This window comes from Poeciliopsis prolifica, unplaced genomic scaffold, assembly GCF_027474105.1.
Source record: "Poeciliopsis prolifica strain line A6 unplaced genomic scaffold, Auburn_PproV2 SCAFFOLD108, whole genome shotgun sequence".
Taxonomy (NCBI): domain Eukaryota; kingdom Metazoa; phylum Chordata; class Actinopteri; order Cyprinodontiformes; family Poeciliidae; genus Poeciliopsis; species Poeciliopsis prolifica.
Window position 1 is genome coordinate 177,501 of NW_026562483.1, and position 17,783 is coordinate 195,283.

Sequence of the window (17,783 nt, forward strand, 5' to 3'; positions counted from 1 at the left end):
TTCCCAGTCACGGCCTGGTGCTGCTGGTGTTGGTGTTACTGGTGTGTTTGCTGCCCAACCAGCATGTCGGCTTGATGACAAACGGAGAGATGAACGTTGGTCGATTTTAAACGAAAGCTTCTCTGCGACCGAGAGGAAAAACGCTTCAGTTTCTGGGTTTACCATCTGAAAAGTGTGGCGTGCTTTTTGTATCACGCCACTGAGAGTCAGAACTGTGTGGAACTTCCTCTGAGTTTATCTGCAGTTCAACAGCTGGACTTTAACTAGGCCACAAGGATCTGCTTCCTTCTGAAGCATCAAAAACAACTTTCAGCTGAATTAGTCGTCCATTTGCTGAAAGAAGAACAGATTGGATTAGTAATTAAGCCAAAACTACAAAGAAAATTAAACATTTTTGCATTGAATAAAACTTTGTAAATCTGTTTTAGCATAAACGCCTTTAGCGGTAGCGTTAGCTTCACCCACATTCAGATTCTGGGCAAAAAAAGACTCAGCTTTTACTGCAATTATTAATAATCTTCCGATCAGCTCTACGAATAAAAGTGATTATTTTTACATCATTTTGTGTTTTTCATAAAAATGAACTGAAGTGTTTAAATAAAAAATCTGCAGAATTTTCTCCAAATAAACGCTGCTGCAGATCTGATCTCTCTCCACACTTTTCAGATTGTTTACATTAAGCGTTCATGATGTTTAGCGTAACGTCGGGTTCTGTCAGTCGGTCCAGAATCGGTTCCGATGTGGATCCTGACTCCTCCTCTTCGTGTGTTCTCGTCCTGCAGACGCCAAACACTGTGCGGAGAGCGAGCTCGGCCCGCAGACCCGTCCCCGGAGCAACACCCTCCCCAAGAGCTTCGGCTCCACGCTGGAGCAGGGCGGCCCCGACGCGGCGGGGGAGGTCCGGGGCCCGCGCCCCACCAAAGAGGAAACACTGGAGCTGATCCAGCGCCGCGTCAAAGGCAAGAGGCAGGAGGACGGCTGGCCGGACGACATCAAGGTAAGCAGCTCGACTTTTCATTATTATATATGAACATGTGAGCAGGAAGTGAAACCAGGCGGAAGCTCTTTGTTTTCTTCATTTAACGGTAAAAAGGCAGAAAGTTTATGAAATAAGTTGAGTTGTAGTACCGAGTCACATCACAAGGTGGCGGTGCTTCAAAAAAATGATGCATCGTTTGCAAATTAACATTCAGTGAGAAAAAAGGTCAGTTTATTCTGTTAAAATAAGATTTAGTTCACAGCAGAGGCGCCATAAGTTCACAGAATGTCGATGAATAATGAGTGTTTCTGCAGAAGATGACCAAAGAGCAGCTGTCCTGTGAGAAGATGGTCCTTCAGAAGAACCTGCTGCACTACGAAGGCCTCCACGGCCGACCTGTAAGTCCGTCCTGCCGCCGCGCCGCCGCGCCGCCGCCGGCTGCAGCGGCTGCATGACGCCATGTTTCTGTGATCAGGTGACCAGAGAGGAGCGGCTGGTGGTGAAGCCTCTCTATGACCGCTACAGGCTGGTCAAGCAGATGCTGGCGAGGGTCAGCATCACCCCGGTAACGGTAAGGCCGCCTCTGACCGCCGCCGCCGCCCGTCTGCGCGCCGCCGCTAACGCCCGTCCCCCGCTCCAGGTGTCGCCCTCCAGCAAGAGGCGGAGCCAGACCCTTCAGCCAATCATCGAGGGAGAAACCGCTCACTTCTGGGAAATCAAAGAGGAGGAAGAGGAGGAGCAGAAAGGCGGCGAGGAAGAGGAAAAAGAGGAAAGGGAGGAAGAGGAGGACGACGAGGAGGAGGAGGCCGAGAGCAGCGGAGGAGAGATGCAGAGCTCCGAGGTCATCATGGCCTTGGACGCCGTGACCCAGAGCGGCGGGTCGGTCAGGAGCCAACCGGACGGGCTGAGCGACAAGATGGAGGAAGGATCCGGGAGGCTGGCGCTGGACCTGCGCCTGTCCAGCTCCAACGCCTCGTCCATGTAAGGACCGCTGCCCAGGTTGCTCTCCTCCAGCCAATCAGAGCCAGGAGGCGGGGCTTGGTGCTGTCCGTTAACTAGCCTCAGCGTTAGCCGCCTGCTATGCTAGCTGCAGTGCAGCAAGGAGCTAAGCTTTTTCAACAAATATGTAGAAAAATATTCTTTAAGTTACAATGAGAAAAACTTTTCAAACACTAAAATAGCCTGAATGACTTAGAAACTGCTGGTTTCCCACCTGCTGACTCCATTTCCCATGATCCTCCAGGCCAGAGCTGCTGGAACAGCTGTGGAAGGCCAGATCAGAGAAGAAGAAACTGAGAAAGACGATCCGAGAGTTCGAGGAAGATTTCTACCAGCATAACGGGAGGTAAGTGAAGCGACGCGTCCGTTTGTCGCCCGCACCGTCAGGAAGCGCTGAGCGCCGCCATCTTGTTTTCCTCCGTCCTGCAGGAACGTTCAGAAGGAGGACCGGGTGCCGATGCTGGAGAAGTACCGCGAGTACAAGCGGATCAAGGCCAAGCTCCGCCTCCTGGAGGTCCTCATCAGCAAACAGGACTCCTCCAAGTCCATCTAGGTTTCTGTCGGATAACCGCTGTCATCGCACACGGCGCCACCTGCAGGACGCCGCCATGAACCCTTCATCAACAACACTTCACATGTTGAGGGAAAAAAATACATTTTCAGACGTTATTTTATGGTTTGCAGAGAAACTTTGGGAAATCTTCCTGTTTGTTCGTGTTCTGTTGGGTTTGTTTCATCACACTGCCGGCGTAGCGGGAGGGGAGCGACTTCCTGCTGGCAGGTCGAACGACACGCAGGAGGCTGGAGGATCTTCTCCCAGTTTCAGTTTGTCGTGGCGCAGAGTGCTGGGAGGGGCAGGAAGGGTCAGATGTAAAAAATGTTATTTGCACAGCATTCCCAGAATGCAGCCCCTCTGTTGTTTCCATTTGTATTTCTAGAAATTAAGCACTACTTCTATACAAATATCAATATACTGTACATAAAACCAGAAGAAAATGAATGTCAGACATGTTTAAATTATTTCACAGTTGGCCCCTTTAGGTTTATTTTATGTGTGATGTTTTTTATTATCCATACTGCTAATGTTCCGACATTAACCTTTTGTATGTAACCCCAACATGTCGTCGCTCTGTGTAATATAAGCTAATATAGCAGTACTGTAGTCGCTTGCATGGCAGCACAGATCTTATCCAACACCAACTCGTCTCATTATTTGTGCCATGAAGAAGCAGCAATAATAAAAGTTTGCATCAGACATATTTTAACACGTTTCAGCTCCATGTGTCAATATTTTCCAACATTAAAATGTTTTTGACTCATCTGGTAAAATTCTGGTCTCAAATGTTTCTTCCTCACCAGTCAGAGTGGAGAAACTCCCACGCTGCTTCACACTCTCCGGTTTCTCCAGGAATCCACAGCAACTGTTTCCCTGCAAAGGTACACATTTAGTCAGCTGTTAATATCCAATACTTTACTTTTGTTTAGCTCTCACATTTTTTCATATCAATAAAGGTTTAATTTATGTTAAATGTACTAGCTTGCTGCTTTCTTTGTGACATTTTATACTAGTGTTATTGCCCCCTGGTGGAGAAACGAAGTACTGCAGATGGAAATATTTACAAAATTATCTTTCAAATTTTCCTTAGAGTTCTGCAACATAACATATTGTTGAGAGGTTCTACAAATGTGGACCAGTCATATTTTTATGATTTAACTGTTTTGTAAATAGTTGAGAAAACCTGGGAGATTTTCGGTTAAAATACTGTCAGAAACGGGCAAGTTTAAAAATATTGTATAAATTAACGGTTAGAAAAGTTCTGATCTAAAAACAATTGAAAAGTCTTTTTCCATTTCTGGCAGGTTAAAAAACTTCAAAAAAAACATTTAAATACACAAATAGTTTGAATATACCAAAAGGGCATTCACTATATTGCAACGATTTCATTTCTTTCTGTTTTATTGTACTGAATGTGGAACATGAACGTCTTTCAGCTCGACCTGAACCCTGTGCAGACCTTCACGGTTCTTCTTTCCTGCCCCTCACAAAATGGCCGCCACGTTGACGTACGATTCGGAGGTCCCCAGGAATTCGGTAGCTTCCGGTTATTGTTTTAAAAAATTAAAAGCTGCGTTGAACTTTGGGGCACTCAACATAAAACGATCGATGACTAATAAATACAGAGAACATTTTAACTTCATCGTTTCAGTCCTAATGTCCGCCGTTAGATTTCTACCGGAAGTGGATTTTTAACAGAAGCTTAAAACAGGAAGACGATATAAACCGCTGCTTCTTTAATCATGAAACCGGCTTGAAAAAATAATTTAAAAAAGTTTTGTCTTTTCACTTCTGCTGAACTTTAAGTTCCGATTAATCCGCCAACATTTGAACGGATCACTGGAAAAGCAGAAAGTTTTTTTCTAAAGATTAAAACATTAGCAAAATGAGACAATGTTACTATTAACCAGGAAGTAATCTGATGTTTGCTGCTAATTTAGCACTTTGATAACTAAAATAAGATTTAGGAGAAAATAAACACGACGAAACTCACCTGGACTTGTTTGTGACGGTTGGAGGTTTTAGCAGCAGCAGCTAATTAGGCTAATTACACCTGATGAAGGCCACGCCCACCAGCTGAGCTGCTGCCCTTTATTTTTCTAAAACAAGCTCAAATGTTTTTATTAAATAAAGAATACTGTTTTGTACTTTTAGAAACTTTTTTGTTGTTTCTTTGAATTGTTTTACTGTACAATTCGGAGACATTTAAATGCAGATAAATATGTCAGTAAATATATTTTTACCTTGGCAGAAATGGAAACAAAAGCTGACCGAAAGCAGTTATGTTCGTCTTTCTCTACATTTTTGCTGTGAAAAACGAACCAAATCCAACATTTTTTTCACAATATTCTTCATTTATATAAAAAAATATAGCAACTGCAGTGAGAAAAATGTCCATCTGCTCACTTTAAACAATCACATGATAAACTTCAAAGTCCATTTAGTGTTTGATCACAGATTCATTTTAAACATGTTTACAAGTTCTATAATAATAAACATCAAACTGGTTCTGATGTGCCTGAATATTAGAGTTATTTGTCTTCATGATTATTCCTCTGATTCTCAGGCAGTTCCTGCTTCCCACCACAGGGGGTGGAGAGTCTTACCTACTTGCAGGTGTTTCCACCTGAAGAAGACCACTCCCAGTTTTTCTGTAACATAACAGAACATTAAATCCAACCAGATGAATGAAAATCACGTGACGTATAAAAACAGGAAGGTTACATTTAAACTTTATGTGCTTTTATAGAATAAACTAAGATCCGATCCGGTAAACATGGTTCTGTTTCAGGATCCTGTTCCTGAACGCAGTGGCAAATGAGTCAATAAATAAAGTCATGATGTCTTTCCAGCTCATTTTTACAGTGCATCATTTTCAGCTCCAGTGTCTCTGATCTGATGTGTGCGGCTGGCAGCTTCAGAATGAGCAGCAGCGTTCAGTGCAGAACATCAGTAGTGTTTAGTCCAGAACCAAAACACCAAAACTGAGCCCAAACTTTAAAAAAACTCGCAAAAATACCAAATCTGCTGTTTTTGTTGCATATAATTTTAACATTCTTCATGTTGCGGCGCTCTGGTTTCGGCCGTTTGGGTCGAGGAGGAATACTGCTGGTCACCACCAGGTGTCACCACTGCAATTATTGCAACCCGCTCCTGGAGTCCGACCATCAAGCCAACAGAACCGGCGGCTCGGTTTGGTGGATTTACATCCGTTTGTACTGGAACCCCAAAGGAAGCGGATCAGAACCAAACATGGAGGCTCTTCGTGGACCATAAAGTTCTGGTTCTGGGTTTATGCCCGGGTCATAGCGGCTTGTCGATCACTGCCACTCCTGAAAAGAACAGGTCCGATTAGTTCAGCATTTACTTTGACTGGGAAATCTGAAATTGATTCAAAATGCTCAGACATTGTTTTTAAATAATTATTAATTTTTTTTTTATCTAAGAAAAAGCCAGGGGTGTCCAATGTGCGGCGCAGGGGCCATTTTCTGCCCTTGAAGTGACGTTTTGTGGCCTCCGAATGCAATTACAGAACTTAATTAAAACATCTCGAACACAAATTATTTCTCTTTTTATAACCAAGATTTTTACTTAATTTCCTAGACTTTGTTAAATATTGCAAACATTTTCAAAGAAAGTGACTCAATTTCTTTCTTAAATTTGTTCCATTCAGATCAAAATAATTTGAAAACTTTATAATTTCTGCCACTTTAAAGTTTTGAATCTGTAAAATAACGTCCTTTTTCCACAAAAAAAACCTACAAAAATCAGACTTCTTTAACTTCTTGATTTTATTTTTCTATTATAAATATTTAAAATAAAAACATTTTTAGCCTGCAACAATTTTTTACCTGTTGATTTTGGCAAAACGTTTGGACACCCTGAGTTAAGCCAATATAATTTTTCATATTTTATTTGGGTTACTGAATAAAAAACACCGCTAGCGGGCAACAACTAGCATTGGTTTTAGCACTAAATGCAGAACACACGGCTGACATATAAAACAAAAAGGGATGCAGTGCTTTGCTATTAAATGTCAACACTATGACAACGAGATAACAAGTACCGAAAAAAAAGTTTTAATTAAAGAAGTAGGTCAGTTATGCTAGCTTGACTATGACAACCTTAACATGTCGACGTGTTTCAGAATTTTGTGTTTTGTTTCAGTTAAAAAACTAAAAAATAAAAAGTCGACCCACACATCAACTCTGACAGATTATCAGTCAAGCAGACATTCAAATTAGCTAAACACCCACTGCGGTGCTAGCTTAGCTAATAGCAACGGTAGCTAATCTAACAGGCCATTCGCTTAGTAATGGCAAAATAAACATCAAGCTTCAAAAACAAACATAAACCCACTGAATGTTACTATGGCAACGAGTCTGTGTGTGTGTGTCTGTGTGTGTGTGTGTGTGTGTGTGTGTGTGTGTGTGTGTGTGTGCGTGTGTGTGTGTGCGTGCGTGTGCGTGTGTGTGTGTGTGTGTGTGTGTGTGTGTGTGCGTGTGTGCGTGCGTGTGTGCGTGTGTGTGTGCGTGCGTGTGTGCGTGTGTGTGTGTGTGTGTGTGTGTGTGTAGTATCTTGAACAGAATCTCTGGTCGTTTGGGTCTGAAACAGTTTTCTGAATGAAATGTGGCTTTTGGTCTCCAGGCTCTGCGGCTCACCGGCGTAGCTGCGTCCGTTGCTCATGTTGGTGGGAATCAGGCTCCATTTGTCCGTCATCGGGTTATAAAACTCCACAGACGACAGGTTGCAGGACCCGTCGTCGCCGCCGATCACGTACAGCAGCCCGTTTATGGCACAAACGCCTGCAGGAAGCAAAAACAGCTTTAACCCTAACGTCAGCAGATGTTTCCATATTCATCTATAAATAAACATTTAAATGTATGATTTTAAAATCCACACTTTCCAGCTTGGAACCAGGAAGTGAGGAGTATTTATTTGCGATGTGCCGACCTGCGTTCCTGCGACACATGTTCATGTCGCTGACCAGGCGCCACGTGTTGCTCTGGGAGTCGAACACCTCAACGCTCTTCCTCACCAGAGGACCGTCATGGCCGCCCGCGGCGTACAGCAGGCCGCCCAGAAACCCCGACTCCTGCCGGAACATCATGTGTTCATCACAGGCTCCATTCATCCATTCACTTTTGTCATCAGTACTGAATGGTTGACAGGCTCTGCATGTTGCCGTTTCAGTAGGTGTCCAGCAGGGGGTGCTGTTGCTCAACATGAAACACAGTTTTATGGTCCGGATGAGAAGAAGATTTTTATGACAAACTATCATAACGTCACAGACATGTTGGTGTTTTTAAATGATGTTAGTAGAATATGGATACAATATGAGAAAGATGGAAAATTACAATAAAACTTTGTTTGAATGAGAGAAAAGCCTGGATGATGTCATCCAGATCTGACCTGATAAAGATGAAGATTTACTTATTTTTCTTCTCAAGATGCAAAACTTTCCTAAAATTCATACTTTATCCTCCTAATATTACAACTTTCCTTTAGTTATATTGTTCTGACATTATTTAGATTTATTGTTGCATCTTTATGCTTCAATTTAATAGTTGTACAACTTTATCCTATATTATTAATACATCTGTTAATATTAAGGCTTTTTTCTCATAATAATACGACTTTTCTCACATTATGATTTTTTTGTATTATTACAACTTCTCATGATTCTGAAATTATTGTGACTTTTTTCTAATGTTACAAATTTTCTTGTGATAAATGAATAATTTTATTAGTATATTACGTCTTTTTCTCATGTTATCACAACATGACGAATATTATATTATTTTGACTTTATTATTATAATATTAATATTTTGGCTACTGTTCATGTAAAAGCTGCTCCCAGAGTGTGTGTGTGTGTGTGTGTGTGTGTGTGTGTGTGTGTGTGTGTGTGTGTGTACCTGCTCCACTTCTCCGTGTGCTCATGTCGGCCACGTAGCACCACTGATCAGACCGGGTCGTATTCTTCCACTGTGCTGAGGCACTGACGAGACGCCCCGTCATAACCGCCCACTGCGTACAGCTTCCCTACACACACACACACACACACACACACACACACACACACACACACACACACACACACACACACACACACACACACACACACACACACACACACACACACACACACACACACAGTTAGCCGTGTATAGCGGTGATCTTTTGGTGTCCGCCCCTCCCGGCGCTCACCGTCGACCACGCCCACGCCCACGCTGCTGCGCCGGGTGTTCATGGACGCCACGAAGCTCCACTCGTTGGTCTTGGGGCTGTAAACCTCCACGGTGGACAGACCTGCAGAGGAGAACCGGATCCTGTTGTTCTTCACATCATGTTTGCTAAATTAACACTTGAACCCATAAATGGAGGTTAATGTTTGACTTTCTGTGCTTTAAATTGATCCTCGGTTTGGATAGAAAGGCAATAATTCCTATCACTATGGAAACCTGATCAATATCAAGATATCGCGTTTGACAAAATATTCACCCAACCGCACAGCATTCTGGGAAACACAGGCAGTCGCTCAGCCTGTCAATGTGAGCTAAGCTAGTTGCTAGCATCAACTGACTCAATAATTCTATGGTTGCCTAGCAACAGCCTGCTGGTAAGAAGCAGCAGCAGTTTCAAGTTTGTTAAAACATCTTGGAAATAACCAACAGAAAAGCCAGTGGAACACGGTCTCCGGATCGGCGGCGTCTCATCGGGTTCTGACAATCCGTCCGGCGTACCGATGCTCCCGTTGAAGCCTCCGACGGCGTACAGCAGCTCGCCCAGCACCGCCGCCCCCAGCGTGCTGCGCCTCTCCTGCATGCTCGCCGCCGCGCTCCAGTGGTCCCTGGCGCCGTCGTAAACGTCCACAGTCCGCTCCCTCAGCGAGCTGTTGAAGCCGCCGACGGCGTAAACCCGGCCCGCCATGGAGACGACGCCTGGAGGAGACAGACACAGGATGAGGACGGAGACACAGGATGAGGACGGAGACACAGGATGAGGACGGAGACACAGGATGAGGACGGAGACACAGGATGAGGACAGGATGAGGACGGAGACACAGGATGAGGACAGGATGAGGACAGAGACACAGGATGAGGACAGGATGAGGACGGAGACACAGGATGAGGACGGAGACACAGGATGAGGACAGAGACACAGGATGAGGACAGGATGAGGACGGAGACACAGGATGAGGACAGGATGAGGACGGAGACACAGGATGAGGACGGAGACACAGGATGAGGACAGAGACACAGGATGAGAACGGAGACACAGGATGAGGACAGAGACACAGGATGAGGACGGAGACACAGGATGAGGACAGGATGAGGACAGAGACACAGGATGAGGACAGAGACACAGGATGAGGACAGAGACACAGGATGAGGACAGGATGAGGACAGAGATACAGGATGAGGACAGAGACACAGGATGAGGACAGAGACACAGGATGAGAACAGAGACACAGGATGAGGGAGAATCCAAAGGTTCAACCATCTGATGAAAGGAAACCGGTTAAAATATCTCAGAGAGAAACAGGAAGTCGAGAAACAAAGAATGAAAGATAAAAAGATGAAAGTCAGGAAGAGAAACATAAAATCAGACAGAAATCAATAAAAGCTAAGAATTAAAATGGTCTCTGTGCCCAGCATGGTGGTGGCAGCATTATGCTGGGGGATAATTAGCTGCCAGTCATACTGGAATAATGAAGGATGATTGAACCTTTGACCCATTTGGACCCATCAGAACAATTATTCATCATTCATAACGGACCAGAACCGGACTCATGCTAGCTTAGCGTCCCGGGTTCTGGTCCGAACACTGACCGGCCCGGCAGCGTCTGGAGGGGAGGTCCGCCACCTGGTACCACCGGTCCTCCTGGAAGTCGTAGCACTCCACGCTCCGGATGGCCTTGGGGGCCTGCCCCCCCCACCACGATCATCACCTGCACAGAGCGACACTCAGAACCGGCAGAACCCGCGGAGAATACGCCGGCCCGGCCCGGTTCTGCACCTTGGGGATGCTGACGGGGGTCCGGGGTCGGGTCCGGTCCGTCTTGATGAGGTGGCGCTGGTCCGCCGGCAGCAGGTGGTACTTCATGGCTTCAATCAGGAAGTCCTTACAGGTGTTGTTGTTTTTTATCAGAGCTTCTTCCTCAACGATCTGAAAACCAGCAGCCATTTTGTTTATGAGTGGAGGTCTCCGTAAACCAGCAGCCATTTTGTTTATGAGTGGAGGTCTCCGTAAACCAGCAGCCATTTTGTTTATGAGTGGAGGTCTCCGTAAACCAGCAGCCATTTTGTTTATGAGTGGAGGTCGCCGTAAACCAGCACCATTTTGTTTATGAGTGGAGGTCTCCGTAAACCAGCAGCCATTTTGTTTATGAGTGGAGGTCTCCGTAAACCAGCAGCCATTTTTAATAGATTTTAATGCAAAAACCGAAAACAAAGTCATGCATAACTAAAATAAATGAATCTAATGAAGTCTTTGTTTGCGTTAATTTTCATTTCATGTTTTATGTTATAAATTCAGACAAAGTGAAATGAAAACTGATCTTTATGTTATTATTATGAGCATTATGTCCCATTATTCATGTTCTCACCTGGACCAGGTTGTTGTGTTCATGTTCTCACCTGGACCAGGTAATCCCTGGACAGCAGCGGCAGCCTGACGTGCTCCATCAGTTTGGGCATAAACTCCAGACGAGTCGGTTTGTCGTATTTGATCCAAGATATCATCGCTTCAAACACCTGAGCAGAGCAGAGGGAGTGATTTAGCATTAGCTACTGCTAATGTTTTCGTGCATCTTCTGTCTGTTAGCTAAACATAAACTGGTTGTTTATGTTTAGCACTAGCACCTGCTAGTGTTCTGTGATAACCAGGTTAGCATCAGATTACATATATTCTCGTTTGCAATCATAGCAGCCGTTGATTCAAATTCACATTTATCTAATTGGAGATTTTAGAGTAAAAATTTATTTTCTGTGACATCTGTGGCGGCCATTTTGAAAAAAGAAATCAGTACGGATCTAATTATGTATGATTTGACAAAAATACAAGTTTTGCATAAATTTTGGCAAATTCAGGGTAAATTCTTTGACGACCATGGCGTTGTTTTCTTCAACATCTTGGCAGAATATATCTGGGCCATAGCGGAGCCGGTAAGCAAACCTTTTCCTCAGTGGAGACGGTGAGCCGGTCGCTGGATATCAGGCTGGACACCTGCTGCAGAGACAGACCCAGGAACTCCTCACTCTGCACCACCTCAGAGAAATGCTGCTCTGAGACACAGAGACAGCCCAGGTTACAGACGGTAGCTAGCACACTAGCCGTGAGCTCATCAGTACCACGGTCTGACCGGGTATCTAGTGACCGAGTCAGAGGCTTACCGGCGTAAGCGTGGGCCTGACTGAGCAGCTGCGTGCAGGTGTGCAGGTCAGCGAAGGCTCTGATTCCCAGGCAGTTGGTGGGATGAAGCTGAGACTGCAGGAACTCGCAGCAGACCTGACGAACGTCCATCAGCTGCAGGAGGCTGGCTGCTGGCAGGAGGACCTGGAACCAGGGAGCCACAGACTGGTTTCACTGTGCTGCATGCATGTTTCCCTACTAACTGCAGGGAAATCCAGGTCACCGGTTTAGCATTAGCTCTGATCAATATTTTTATGTGTTTAGCTTTAGCTAATGATTTATTTCAAAACTTAGTGTTGGATTCCGCTACTTTTTAAACGAAGAAAAACATTCATTTGCTCAGCGTTAAAAATGACTCAGTCAGATTAGTTTAACACCCTGAGACGATATGAGACACGAGATCGAAACCTAATGAACGGTCAGATGAAAGCAGCAGGCAGACAACATCACAGGTTTACACCAAAGATACAGAAACACTGGAGAGACAGTGCAGCAAACAGCATCTAACCTTGAGTTTGCAGCCCAGAAAACAAACTCTCACCAAATGAACCCAACACTTAAAGACATAACACGGTCATCATATTATTAAACTCAGAATGAAATACCAGAAAATTGAGCTTTCCAGACAGACGAGCCTCTGAGACAAGACGAGAAATCAAACTCAGTTCATTCTCTTCTCCAAACAAACCAGAAAACCGTTAAATCAAGATCTGTGAAAATCCCCAAAGACTCTTCACATGCATTTTATTCACGTAAAATAGAAAATGTTTTCATCTAATCAGGTTCTGTTGATTTGATCTCATTAAAGGACATTAATGAACATTTTATCATCCACTCAGAAACACAAACTCATTATGTGTAATTCTGGATGAGTTTGAGAAATAAACTAAAAAACAGAAAAAAAGAAGCAAAAAAAGAAGAAAAAGAAGAAAGAAAGAAAATAGTAAGGAAAGAAGCAAAAAACAAAAACACAGAAAGACAGATGGACCGGATCTAATCCTGAAAATGTCCCAATTTTAATCTCTTCACGGCTGAATGTGAACCTTTAAGGCAAAGAATCCTAAATTAAAATTCTAAATATTTTCAGACTGTAGCAGCGACTGGGTGATCCAAAGAAACATTAAGGCCAGAAACACAGAAGCAGCTCCCTGCTGACGGAGCGGGAGGATTTCCTCTCTCTGTGCTTCCTGCGCTCAGAATCAGAGGAAACCGGGTTTGAGCAGAACCGCGCAGCTCTGGAGTTAAAACCAGCAGGTAAACAACCAGTTTCTGCTTCTCGACTCACAGATCCGTCCAGGAGCAACTTGACATTTTAACTTTAGGTTTTAACTTTCCTTAAATCCTCAATCACATCCAGTCCATTTCTGACGAAAACCATAAAACTGATCACTAAATCCGTCAAAATAAGGTTTTCACCTACAATCACAAAACAAGTCAGTTTTAAGAGAAATAAAATAAAACTTCTGAACAGCAAGAGAGCGAGACCTTCAGCAGATAACAGGAAGGCTAATTTACAGGGACATTAATCTGTCTGATTTACTGTCATTTTGAGCATTTTAAAACTTCAGAGCATTTTAAAACTTCTCTACAACTTCGGCTGAAGTTGTAGAGAAACAGCTAGCCATGCTAACAGCTAATGTAAATATGCTAAATATGCTAACATTAGACATGTGCCAGAAAATTTATTGGCTTAAGAATCACGACACTCATGTACTGAGATTCAGAATCAATTGAACATCAACTTTAGCATTTTTAAAATAAAACTAATCCGCTGTTTGTTGTAACTGCTGTTGCCATGGAAACGCGGCTGCAATATGCTGCGAAAATCACAACAAAAACGGAAAATGGAAATGAGTTTTGAATCTAACTGACAAATAGTCAAAGATTGTCAGTTCTACTAAATTCAAACAGAATGAGAATCTCTCACACAGTGTGACGTCACCGGACTTACAAAAATACATCATTTCACTTTTTAAAGACAAACTTAAAATGCGGATAAAACGGATTGAAAATTTGCCAGAAAGCTGCTAGTTTAGAAAAAAGTTTAGAAAAGTGGTTGGAGTCGTTAACACCAGCTGGTTCTCTGACCGGACCCAAAGTCCAGAACCAAACAACGTGGCAGACAAAGGAAAGATCGGAGCAGCAGGAAGTTCTGAGGCCTTCCTGACCGCAAACAAGGACAAACTAAAGAAAACAGAAACACGAGTCCAGAACTCTGGACCCGGAAGGAGACGAGGAACCAAACCCACCCAGAACAAAACTCATCAAATATTTCTGACTGGAGGATTTACTTCACACTAGATTAATATTAATGGTGAGACTTGATTAACATTTTTAAGGTTTAAGGATTTGTAGTGAATGACATTTTAATTAAGAAAATAAGCAACATAATAAGGATCTTCAGCAGTAAAAAATCTTTTTTACTGCTGAATAAGCAGAATATGAGCTTAACAACATTATTGTTTTTAATCTTTTATTCAGGTTCTTCAAAAACCAGATTGGATTCTTCTGTAGAAATGTGGCCTGACATTAGCATGAGCTGCTACAAGATTAGCACTGAGATGCTACTTAGGCTAGCACAGCTTCTGGTAGGCTAACTCCGTTCTGCTTGACCACAACATTAGCTTGTCCAGCATCCAATCGGATCAGTCTGGAAGCAGAAATGACCCAAGAGAAGCGACTTCGCCATGTTGTGCATCAGATTTACTGTTGTACCAGAAACGGTTCCAGACGGAACGTTTGTATGGAAAAAAATGTTTAACACAATAAATGTCTCAATGAATAACACTGATATCAAAATAAATAAATACAAACAGTTGATGAATAGGACTGATATTCATGTCTCATTAGAAATGAATTTCATTTTTTTGTTTTGGATTGTAAAGAGTTTCATAGGTTCTGTTTCCATTTATTTAAAAATAGATTCAGTCTGTGATTGGTTGTTTCTAGTTGGCTCTGGGAGACGGTTTGAGCAAATTAGTAAAAAATATAGATTTTTATAAAAGTTCAATAAAACCAGATCTGAAACCCAAGCAGGTGGTGGTAATCTGGATTATTCCCACTCACCTGGACGTTGTCCTCTGTCACCTCTATCTCTGCGGTGTAAATGTAATCCACAAGCTTCCTCAGCGTCTGACCATCGACCTCTCTGATCTCCACCTGCTGCGCTTTGCTCTCGCTCATATCTCCTGCACACAGACACAGTTTACCGCCTGGAAGCAGCCTCGCTCAGGCCCAAGCGGGTCAGAACCAGTACCTGTGAACATGGCACAGAAGTACGGGCTGCAGGCTGCCAGGACCACCCGGTGGGCCGGCACTTCCACGCTGCCCGCCACCAGCTGGACGTCACACAGCATCTGTTTACTGACAGGGAGGCCGACCGTTAGCGTAGCATCGTCACTGTGGCAATGTTAGCTTAGCATTGTCAGCATGGCACAGTTAGCTTAGCATAGCATCGTCACTGTGGCAGTTAGCTTAGCATATTTAGCATAGCATTGTCACTGCGGCAGAATTAGCTCTTCATATTTAGCGTAGCGTTGTCACTGCGGCAGAGTTAGCTTAGCATCGTCAGCATGGGACAGTTAGCTTAGCATCGTTAACGTAGCATGCAGCAGGTCTTTATCTTGTCTGATAAACAAGCCTCCAGACACTAGGTGGCAACAGTGTTAAAAATCAAGTGAGATCAGACCAATATATTTTTGAAAACTATAAGAATAAAGTTGTAATATTAGGAATTTTGGAAATAAAGGTTGTTGAAACAACACTGCGTTTCAAATTTCTGCCGCTGATGACGTTTTAAGATATCAGAATCAAATTATGAAGTATTTCTTTATTTGTGAAACCAATGTTAATTTCATAAGATGCTCAGAATTTCTCATTTTAGCGCAGTGTGGAGTTGAGTTCTCATAAAATTCAAACTTTACTCTCATATTTAAAACAAATAAGGAAAAAAAAACAACTTTGCCTGAAAAAAAGAAAAATGATGGAACTGTTCATTTCATTAAGCAATATTGCTGCAAATTCTGCACAAAAATTTTTTAAAATCTATGAACCTTTAGAAAAACATTAGTCTGAAGAAGCTGAAGAGTTTACAGTGCAGCAGGTTTTTCTGTCGCTGCAGACTCACCTGCGCAGGTCGTTCATGAGCTGGAAGGCCTTCCTCATGTGTGTCTGGTTGAAGGTGTGAATCCCTTCGTTCGCCACGTCGTCCTCTGAATCCGTGGCGCAGTTCGGCCGCGGCGAGGCCGACGCCGCCACCAGACTGGTGAGACAGGAGAGGCAGTGTCTGCATCAGCGGAGACACACAGGCCAGACAAACGGCTCGTTATCCTTCAAATCAACGTCTGATTTAACATTATTACTATGATTCCCTTTTTAAAAAGGGTTTTTGTGTCTGCATTGCACTGTAACTTATTGCATTTATATTGTTTGTACAGATGAAACTGTGACTAATCCTGACATATTAAGTCACATGGATCATCTTCTGAAATGAATGGCTCACTGATTAAATGTCTGAAGCAACAAAAAGTCAGATTTTAATCTACATTAAGAAGAGATTTTCACGTTTTGTCAGTTGAGAGCTGAATTGTTTTATTTTCTTTGCATCCCAATTATTGAAAACTATTTCCCTTATTTCCGAGCTGATCTTGTGTATCTGGTTCTCCAGATGTTCTGATCCGACCCACAATGCTCAGCAGAACCTTGCAGATTACAAAATGACATTTAATCGTGGTAAATAGATCATTGATAAGGATCTACCCTAAAGCAATATGTTTTATGATGAAACAGTAAAAGCTTGTAGGACAGAACAGGAAAGGATCTTTCACCATTTATGTATTTAAAACATTGTAATTATGAAAAAGCAGCATTACATCCTTACGCATCTTCAGGATCTAATTAGCATCATAGCTAAAGTTACTCTAATGGTAAAATGCTCTGCTTTATAAACTTATTCATTTACATTTGATTGACAGAAAAACAAACACCAGAAATAATCACTTTCATACAACTAGAGAAAAATCCAGAGGTTACATTAGAGGCCAACAATAATTTAAAAATGACACTTAATGAATCCAAAAGGAACGTAATAAATGCATCTAGTGTGTCTGAACTGCGACCTGCAGACTAAATCTATCCTCAGTTTGCCAAACATTTTAACACTTGAATCATAACAGCAAACATTCACTGTAAAAAAAACATGAAACATTGGGACATAATACTGGATTTTTCTGACATGTTTCAGTTGTAATGGTTGTTTTTGCAGCTAACTGTAGTTCTGTTGCCCTGAAGCAGGTCAGCAGACGCAAGTTATTAATAAAAAACTGTAAGAACGTTGAAATGTGTCCAGTAACAGGCTAGCTAGCGGCTAGCATCGCTTCAACATGACGGGCTTTAGCAGCTATCATTGGCCATAACCCTTCATTTTAACTGGTTACAGGATTCAGACAGCTGTGTTGAAGGTTTGTTTGCAGTCCAAATGTCAGTGAGGTTACTTTGGTTGAAATGTAACTGCAAACTGTCAGCGATGCTAACAAACTACCGAGGCTAGCCGCGGCTAGCCTGGAGATCCCTTCCTGAACACGAGCCGTGGGGCCCGGCTGCGCTGGATATGTGGGTCATGTGGACTAAAATGTTCTCCAACAGATGTAGAAGCAGCGTGAAACGCAGCTTTGCTAAATAATCCCCCCGCGATGAGCCAACTCACCCTAACGACACACCGTCCATCCTCCCGGAGTCAGACAGCACAGCAGGCATGAGAGCATCCGGCGCAGATCGTCTACCGGCGAGAGGAGCCACTCCGACGACACCCTGCGCCTTTTCACTCAAAGCTCGT

General features: G+C 43.2%; 2 protein-coding genes across 2 annotated transcripts in view; one reads left to right on the plus strand and one right to left on the minus strand.

The window, feature by feature from the left end:
• The window catches only part of LOC129354324 (protein FAM13B-like), a 52,801-nt gene extending 49,558 nt beyond the window's left edge, over nt 1-3,243 (plus strand). Inside the window, 6 exon segments of the mRNA XM_055023824.1 lie at nt 783-997; nt 1,294-1,377; nt 1,455-1,550; nt 1,620-1,960; nt 2,223-2,324; nt 2,408-3,243. Coding sequence (XP_054879799.1) covers nt 783-997; nt 1,294-1,377; nt 1,455-1,550; nt 1,620-1,960; nt 2,223-2,324; nt 2,408-2,531 — 962 coding nt within the window. The 3' untranslated portion in view covers nt 2,532-3,243.
• A 1,947-nt stretch (nt 3,244-5,190) lies between these two features.
• LOC129354357 (kelch-like protein 3) lies at nt 5,191-17,773 on the minus strand. The gene is given in 17 exon segments (XM_055023849.1): nt 5,191-5,866; nt 7,196-7,339; nt 7,488-7,625; nt 8,449-8,504; nt 8,506-8,578; nt 8,744-8,845; nt 9,280-9,477; nt 10,369-10,471; nt 10,473-10,487; nt 10,556-10,705; nt 11,176-11,292; nt 11,714-11,823; nt 11,932-12,094; nt 15,017-15,138; nt 15,207-15,313; nt 16,077-16,235; nt 17,655-17,773. Coding segments are annotated over 17 exon segments (1,836 nt in total). The 5' UTR covers nt 17,705-17,773; the 3' UTR covers nt 5,191-5,837.
• Nucleotides 17,774-17,783: the final 10 nt, after the last annotated feature.